Raw genomic sequence first — 9,413 nt, 5'->3', positions numbered from 1 at the left:
GAACTAAAGTCATAATCTGAAGAAAGGGAAACTTAAAAGCTTAAACAAAACTTAAAAGTTTTCTATGAATGCTTATTACTGTTTAAATCTTTTCGATAGAAATTGCATCGTCTTAAATGTATGTTTTATTCAAACAAGTCTATTCTAAAAATCAAATAGTAGCTGTCACACTCTTGGATAATGGGCTGCATGGTTACCATGATGATGACCACGGGCTGAAGCAAACAGAGTTTCGGCATGTAACAAAACTAGAAAAAACGTGCAGCCTGACTAGAGGCAGGGCAATAAAACTATTATGGTAACTTAGTTTCTAATCTTAATCCTAGGAGAAACTGCCTTTGGGAACAAGAGCTAACTAACCAGTCTACCAGGAAATAGAAGTTAAAAAATATCTAGAAAGAAGTAAAACTTAGAAAGACAGAGAAAAATAATTCTGCTATGCAACTTTCCATCAGGTGTATAGAGATTTATTTATAAGTTTTACTGCCATGTATGCACACTGGTCACTAATCACACGCCAATATTATAGGTATAACTGATATCCTATGTCAGAGGCGATCTTCCAGATGGGCCTTTACAGGCCTCAGCCATGTAGCTATAGATGTTGGCTCCCAACACTTGCATGAGTTTTTGGTCTTCTCTAAATTTGGAAGTAGCATCAGCAACAATGTAAGCAGTGTATTTCCATCTCTGGCTGGACTTTAGGGTTCAGGAACATGCCAGAAGGAGAACACAGACGCTTTTCTCTAATGACAGTGGCAACTTGTAGTAGATGGCGCTTAGAGCTTTCCAGTGCTTCTACCTCACTCTCTTTGGAGGTTTGCCTACTAAGATTTGTAGTTATCACAATTATTAAATTAACTTTCTAGTATAAATCCTAGAGGAGGTGGGTGTGAGATAGGCTTCCACCATTTCCTTCTCTGCAACAAGAACACTTGAAGAGTTAAGCTAATATAATGCTGAGTAGTTAATAAAAGCGAATTCCTCCTTATTTGATGTTCCAGTTCTGCAGAGTTGAGGGATCTCACTGTGGGCTGGGCTACCTTTCCCAGCTAGCTTCGCTCTGCTCCAACAGAGTGCCTGTGGTGCCCCTGTGGAGACAGAAGCTTCTGAGTTAGCGTTTTAAATGCCTGCTTTAGCAGGACAGTCCTCAACATTCCCCACCTACAAGACTGACCAGTTGATGATACTGCACCAATTCCATCCACTTCACTCTTGCCAGTGTTAATTACAGAAGCTATGGGAGTACACTTCACGAGATGAGGAAGGGAGAGTCTCTCTCTCTCTCTCTCTTTCTCTCTCTCTCTCTTTCTCACACACACACACACACACACACACACACACACACAGACACACACAAAAATACACAATAGGATTATTTTGGGGTCTCCTCAATGCATAGGTACCCAGGCACTGCCTGTCTAGACACCGCAATACCAGTTTGCCATCTACCAAAACCACTTTAATCATCCATTTGCTCATTCACTCATCAAATATTTGGAAAGCATCTCAATGATATCAGATACTGGATCCCAGTGGTAAACAGACTATCCCTGTCCTTAAGGAATTTCTAGTCCATCCTATAACCTGTGTTACCCCCAATCTTTTCTCAGCATGAGAAGTTTAAGTGTCTATTAGGATATGAAGTCCCCTCCTCAAAATCTAGAACAGATGCCAAAGATCCCGTATTACTGTTTCTATTAAAACATGAAAGACAAGGGTATTTCATGCTGCTGATTATTCTTCCTGGGAGACACTGGAAATTCACTTTTGGTGGGCGGGGGGATTCACATGTCACAAGTCAAATTGTAATATAATACCCTAACGTGAAGTTTTGCAACTACTTTTCTATGTTTTGGTAATCTTGACTTGGTTTTCTCACTTTTAAAATGGCACAATGTTAAATTCTTCTATTGATTGTTTAAAATCGGGGTCTTTTGGAAGAGGAAAATGCAATCATTAAGACTTTTTCAAAAACTAGCAAGGCAACCATCAGTATCATTATTTGAAAGGGAAAACTGAGACTCAGAGAGATAAACTAAATTCCCAAAGTATATCCTATTAGGAATTGTCAGAGCAGGCTGGACCTCTGCACCAATACTCAAGTACTGTTCTCCCATAACATGATGAGCTGTTTCTGCTCCCAAGGCCAACCCCACCAGACAACGGAGTCTAGTCACTCTGGTCGGTCCCAACAAGGACTTTGCTCCCGTAACTCTCCCTTTTTTATTTCTTTTTTCTTGAGTTGGAGTCTCACTCTCTTGCACAGGCTGGAGTGCAGTGGCAGGTCACGGCCACCACAGCCTCGACCTGCTGGGCTCAGGCAATCCTTCCACCTCAGCCTCCCAAGTAGCTGGGACTACAGACATGTGCCACCTCGCCCAGTTAATTTTTTGATTTATTGTAGAGATGAGGTCTCACCACATTGCCCAGGCTGATCTCCAAGTTAGGGGCTCAGGCAATCCTCTCGCCTCGGCCTCCCAAAGTGCTAGGATTACAGACGTGAACCACCACGCCTGACCATTATTCCCTTTTTCTTTTGCATTATCAGTTTTTCCTGTGGGCATGGAAACAGGTTACAACAGTCCCCATTAAAACGAACAAACAAAACTTCCTTGACCCAAAGCCCTCCTCCAGTTGCTGCCTCGTTCCTTCATTCTCCTTTAATTTAAAGAAAATGGCTGGACCTGTTGTCTATTCACCACCCACATTTCCCCACCTCCCACTATCTTGAATTCTCTCTTGTCTCCTCCATTCCTCTAGAAGGGCTGGCCCATGCTGCCAGATCTATCGATCAGCTCTCACTCTTCTTACTAAGTGGACGCTCAGCTCAGTGCTGGATGCTGATGACTGTGCACTCCTTCCTACAACACATGAAGCCCCTGGCTCCTGATTTCCTTCCCACGCGTGTTCTGCTCCTTCTGGGCTCTTCCACTGGCTCCTCCTCTCCCCACCTCTAAAAGCTGACATCTCCCCACCTGCCCCCTGTCCTCAGCCCTCTTTTCACCTCCGTCTCATACTTGAGACCAGTGGTTTTCAGTCCTAACAGACCCAATGCCCCTTTTCTGGAACAACATCTTTCAACACTCTCTCTCTCATATCTCTTGTCTCTGCATCTCAAGGCATCTGCAGAGACATTTATACTTTTTAATACAGTAGCTCTTTTGTTTTAGAGACATAAAATTAAGTGCAATTTGAAAATATATAATTAAGCCGTTTTCTGATATCTAACTCTTAGTACCATATTGCGCAAAACAATAAGTACTAACTTCTAGTATTGAATTAGCTTCATTTAATTAGTTTAGTTTAATTTAGCATCAAACAGCCTATTCCCTTTTTCTCTTCACTAGTACTTGCTGTAGGAATTATACTCTCTAATTCTCAGTTCACCCTCAAAGCTTTATTGAGCCTCAAAAGATCCAGTGAAATGACTCTAGCAGCTGACTTCTAAGGAGCTCTTACTTACGCGAAGTAAGCATTGTTCCCAGGACATCACATGTTTGACTTCGTCTCTCACCACAACCTTATCAGCTAGTCACTATAATGTTGCATTTTATAAATGGAGAAACTTGAGGCTCTGAATTAGAAACTGCCTAATGTACCCCAATAAGTGATACAGCCAGGGTAAGAGTGCCTCTAGAGTCTGCATTGTTGCTGTTAATGACTGCTTTGTTAATGACTGCTCTGCGATGCAGCGTGTGTGGTAAATGCTCGAAAAGTTTTGCTATGATTACTAAAAGGTATTTTCACATGTCCTCTTTCCATTTTGATGAATAAGTAGTTTTTGAAGATGTTAAATACAGATGTAAATTATTAATAAAATGATTGGCAATTTAATCTATTTTTAGTCCATTGTTATGTATGCTTTTTTTTTTTTTTTTTCTTTTCAGGACATGGTGACCCAAGCATCTCCATACCTGTTTGAAGCTACAGAAAAACGATTTTATTTCAAAAATGTTGCCATTTTGATTCCCGAAAAGTGGATGACAAAACCTGACTATGTGAGACCCAAACTCGAGACCTACAAAAATGTGAGAAACATCAGGTTCTTCTTTCTTTTTTTTTTTCAGTTCTTCTTTCAAATTCAATTTTGTTCTGTAACCCAAACTTTTAAAAAATCGAAATGTGGCAGAATCAAATGAATTGTTTTAAAATACTCCAGTATGAATAAGGTCATTTGTTGGCTGAAACTTTGTGACAGCAAAAAGTTTTTCTTACATCTCAGGCTGACGTTCTGGTTGCAGAACCAAATCCTCCAGGTAACGATGAACCCTACACTGAGCAGATGGGAAAGTGTGGAGAAAAGGGTGACAGAATTCACCTCACCCCTGACTTCTTAGCAGGAAAAAAGTTGCCTCAATATGGACCACAAGGTATGAAAAATGCTACTATCGTTCTCACAAAGGTTAACTATTTTGGATTCAAACTGGACCAACACTTGCACTATTTTTGTGAGTGAGCACATGTAAGGCAAATAAACTATTATAAATAAACGAAGACAACTTTTTTCATTTAAAATAGAACAGGCATTTCACTTAGAAGTTCTAGCACTTTTAGCCCAGAAATTTAATGTTTTATTTTGCATCCACGTGAAAATACGGTATTTTAAAATTTGTAAAAAGTATTATAGTATCGTATTATAACTGAAAAATAGCTGAATAGGTTTCTGTGGATCTGTATACTCAGCTGTCTCCTGCGTGCAATTCACGTGGTAGTCACGAGATGGCGACATACGCAGAGTGCTCTCAGAATAATGTGCATTCCAATTATGAATGAATTTTGTTATAATGCAGATTCTGATTTAGTAAGTGTGGGATGTGACTCAAGAATCTGCATTTTTTTGAAAGTAAAAAAAAATAAAGTTTATTATTCACCTTTCACAGATTGGAAAGGGGGCCAACACTCAGAGGCAAGTGTGACCTCAAAGGCCACAAAATGGGCATATTTAAGGGCTTTTGGAAGGAGAGAGAGAGAGCCAGGTCTCGGTGGGAGAGGGGTATGACAGTGAGAGAGTGGCAGATCTCGGTGGAACTTCCAAAAATGTTAGACTCACGCTCTCCCAGCGGGGCCTTCAGAATATTAGGTCAGGCCCGCTGGGAGTGTGGGTGTCTGGGGTGAGATCCGATGTCGCATGAAAGATGCAAAGAAGCCGGGTTCGGTGGCTCAGCCTGTAATCCCGCGCCTTTGGGAGGCTGAGGTGAGTGGATTGCCTGAGCCCGCGGGTTCGAGACCCGCCTGGGCAACTTGGCAAGACCTCATCTTTACAATAAATAAAAAATCAGCCGGGCATGGTAGCGCACGCCTGTAGTTCCAGCTACTTGGAAGGCTGAAGCGGAAGGATCGCCGGAGCCCAGCAGGTCGAGGCTGCAGTGGCCAGGAGTGGCCACTGCACTCCAGTCTGGACGACAGAATGAGACTCCAACTCAAAAAAAAAAAAAAAAGAAAGAAAGAAAAAGAAAAAGAAAGATGCAAAGAATTGCACAGAAGTTGATTAGAAAATATAGTTTATTTAAAAGTAAATTAGAGAGAGAGAGAGAGAGAGGGAGAGAGAGACAGACGATTCACCTCCCCAAGGTGGGGGAAGGGGCCAAAGCCAGGAAGTGTGGTGACAGTCATAGCTCAAAGAACACATGGCTACATCAGAGTCTAGCAAGGCATTGACCAAGAATCTGCATTTTTAACAAGCTCACAGCAGATTTGATATCGCTGGTCTGTGGATCACACTGAGTCACAGACCATTATCTTTACAATTAGCTCTCAAAACTCGTAACCAAAGAGAAATGCCAATTTTCCATCACAAAATAAACTTTACCATTTCACTTCTTTTTCTTTCTTTCTTTCTTTTTTTTTTTTTTTTGAGTTGGAGTCTCATTCTGTCACCCAGACTGGAGTGCAGTGGCATGCTCATGGCCACCGCAGCCTTGATCTGCTGGGCTCAGGCAATACTTCTACCTCAGCCTTCCAAGTAGCTAGAACTACAGGTGCACACCACCATGCCCAGTTTTGTTGTTATTGTTGTTGTTTATTTATTGTAGAGATGAGGTCTCATCAAGTTGCCCAGGCTGGTCTCGAACCCCTGGGCTTAGGCAATCCTCTTGTCTCTACCTCCCAGAATGCTGGGATTATAGGCGTGAGCCACTGTGCCCAGCAAACTCTACCATTTCTGTATGAACTATATCTAGCAATCTTTGAAGGAAATATTAAAATAAACAAGCGGTAGAGTACATACAAAATAAACTTTCCAAGTATAATCATATGTGACCAGTTACTAAGTAACTAATCTTGGGTTTCTTTATCTCAGAAAAGATTTGGATCTTTCAGAACTAGTTTGATTCTGTTTATTTAAACAGATAAGGCAGAGAAAACAAACAAGCAGACAAAAGAACCCTATCCAGACCTCACACCCAAACACACTAGAGCATTTAAAGACCTTATTTATCAGAAAGAGATGATAAATAAGGTCTTTGTTGTTCTCCAGTTCACCTCCATAACGGGAACAGAAAATTCCCAATGTACAACTCAATAACTGTGTTGAATTGATTCACTTACCTGCCCACCCCACTCCTGATCCTGCTCCAGCCATCACAATCACATACAATGTGATTCCTCGACAATGTCTGCTTTCTGTATTGTGTCTCCACTCCTGCGCCTTTGTTTGCTTTTAAGAGACCATCAGTTGTTTCCCAGCACCTTCAGAATAAAGTCCAAATCTTTTGTGTGGGTTATTCAAGTTTCTTCCATATGCTGTCCCTCCCATAACCCTCCAAATTTAGCCTATCTTTTCTTAGAATTTACATTCCAGAAAAACTGAGCTGTATGTGAGTCACTAAGATTTTATCCAAATTTAACAAATGTCACTGAGTGCCTGTTGTTTTGTTTCGTTTTGTGTCAGAGTCTCACTCTGTCGTCCTGGCTAGAGTGTGGTAGCATGCTCACGGCCACCCCAGCATCGACCTGCTGGGCTCAGGGAATCCTTCCACCTCAGCCTTCTAAGTAGCTGGAATTGCAGGCATGTGCCACCACACCCAGCTAACTTTTTGAGTTACTATAGAGATGAGGTCTCACCAAGTTGCCCAGGCTGGTCTTGAACCCTGGTCTCGGGCAATCCTCTCGCCTCTGCCTCCCAAAGTGCTGGGATTACAGGCTTGAGTCACCGTGCCCAGCCAAGTGCCTGTTCAGTTCTAAACAGTAAGAGCCCAGATATGACAAGGAAAGAGTCATATCACCTGACCTCGTGGAGACAAAGTATCTAGTGTGGAAGACTGGCAAGCAAGTAGCAATAACGATTCCACATGGTAAGTGCCTAACAGGAGATATTAAGGTGCGAAGGAAGGGTACTTCGCCTGGTCTGAGGATGACCTGGAGGCTTCTCGGGAATAGAAGCTTGATTTTGAAAGAAGAATTAGGTAGACTGGGTGCAGTGGCTCATGCCTATAATCCCAGCACTTTGGGAGGCCAAGGTGAAAGGATTGCTTGAGCCCACGGGTTCAAGACCAGCCTGGGCAACTTGGTGAGACCTCATCTCTACAATAAATTAAAAAAAAAAAAAAAAATTGGGGCACGGGGGCACATACCTGTAGTTCCAGCTCCTTGGAAGGCTGAAGTGGAAGGATCACCTTAGCTCAGCAGGTGGAGGCTGCAGTGGCTGTGAGCGTGCAACTGCACTCCAGCCTGGGCAATAGAGTGAGACTCCAACTGGAAAAAAAAAAGAAAGAAGAATTAGGTGTCATTCAGACAGAGATGGGGGAAGGATATTCTAAGCAGAGGCAAAAGATGTGAAAAGGAACAGAGATAAGCAACAGCTTGATGTGACCTCAAAAGTAATAGGAGTTCAGGAATTCATGATGGTTGCAGAGTTTTGGACATGGATCTAGAACAGCAAGAAATAAAGCTGCAGCGGGCAGCAGGCCCGAATCACCAGGGACCTTGTATACCATGTTGAGAAGTTGGACTTAACCCTGAGCACCGCAGGGCAGCCATAGAAGGCTGGAGGCATGGAGGCCAGTCTAGTGGCTATTACAGTAACTCAGGAGTAACTGGCAATGAGACTGGAAAGGGGAGCATGGATTTGAGCAAAAAGACAGAAGTTACGGAGGCAGGCCTCGAGGTCTGATGGGACAGGAGCCAGGAGGGAGAAGGACTTACTGAGAATGCTGCCCTGGCTTGCTCTAGGGATGCCTTGGCCCCCATGGCAGCCTCGCTGGCCTCCGTCAGGACATCCACACTGCCAAGCATTTTGATTACCTGATTGTGCATGTCCTCCCCAGTCCAAGAGCTATGTGAGGACAGGGCAGTTGTTTTGTCTTCGTACGAATAACTCCCTGGCACTCGCTAGGTGTCTGATTATCATTTGATGAGCCAAAGTCAGTATTTATATTTTACTGAAATGTACAGCTGTCATATTAGACCTTTCTAAGAAGTCAAGTCTTTAGGCCGGGTACAGTGGCTCCCACCTGTAATCTCAGCACTTTGGGAGGCAGAGGCAAGAGGATTGCCTGAGTCCAGGGGTTCGAGACCAGCCTGGGCAACTTGGTGAGACTTCGTCTCTGCAATAAAGCAAAAATTAGCTGGGTGTGATGGCATGCACCTGTGGTTCCAGCTACTAGGAAGGCTGAGGTGGAAGGATTATCTGAGCCCAGCAGGTCAAGGCTGCGGTGGTTGTGAGGGCATCCCTGCACTCCAGCCTGGGCAGCAGAGTGAGACTCCTACTAAAAAAAAATCAAGTCTTTAAAACAAAACTTAACATAGCAAAGTATAATATACATTCCAACAAATTGCTTTCTCCCAAAGTAAGAAGGTAATTTTGCCATTCTTATTGTAAGCAGGTGTTTAAAAATATTTTTTCACAGGTAGGGTGTTTGTCCATGAATGGGCTCACCTACGATGGGGAGTATTTGATGAATACAATAAAGACCAGAAATTCTACTTATCCAATGGAAAAAACAAAGCAGTCAAGTATGTATATTTTGATTTAACTTTTCCTGAAATATTTTCATTTGCAACCAATGTTTTCTTGAATTTATTACCTTAAAAACCTCAGTCTCCTGTCTTTTCTGTCTCTAATCATTCTTTTTTAGAGACTTCTTTTTCAGATTTTTCCATAAAACTACTTTTGTTGACTTTACAAGTGCTTCAATTAATTAAATGCTCCACTCTGCAGCTAGAAAGTTACTTCCTTTTTTATTAAGTTTACCAACTATAATAAACCTAGGGGTGCTCTGTTCAGGTATCTATCATCCTGTACCAGAATCAGTGATGCAAAAAGAGCAAAGGGAGCTCTTTAGTGCCTTGAGGGCAGAATCATATCTGTGTGAACTTTGTCAGTATGAATGGGCCTGGGAGGGATTGTGGAACTTATCTGAAAAACAACCCAACTATTAAAATAACAAAAATTCCTCCCAATGTGAATTAAA

At 42.4% G+C, this 9,413-nt stretch overlaps 1 protein-coding gene across 1 annotated transcript in view; it reads left to right on the top strand.

Annotated features, from left to right (window-relative positions):
• Nucleotides 1-9,413, top strand: part of CLCA1 (chloride channel accessory 1) — a 37,014-nt gene that overhangs the window by 2,247 nt on the left and 25,354 nt on the right. The window contains exons 3-5 of the mRNA XM_008058319.1: nt 3,891-4,031; nt 4,226-4,373; nt 8,850-8,955. Coding sequence (XP_008056510.1) covers nt 3,891-4,031; nt 4,226-4,373; nt 8,850-8,955 — 395 coding nt within the window. The remainder of the gene's footprint in view (nt 1-3,890; nt 4,032-4,225; nt 4,374-8,849; nt 8,956-9,413) is intronic.

The sequence above is a fragment of the Carlito syrichta genome, unplaced genomic scaffold, assembly GCF_000164805.1.
Source record: "Carlito syrichta isolate Samal-C Ts95f unplaced genomic scaffold, Tarsius_syrichta-2.0.1 Scaffold303295, whole genome shotgun sequence".
Classification (NCBI taxonomy): Eukaryota; Metazoa; Chordata; class Mammalia; order Primates; family Tarsiidae; genus Carlito; species Carlito syrichta.
This window is presented reverse-complemented; position numbering and strand designations above follow the sequence as displayed.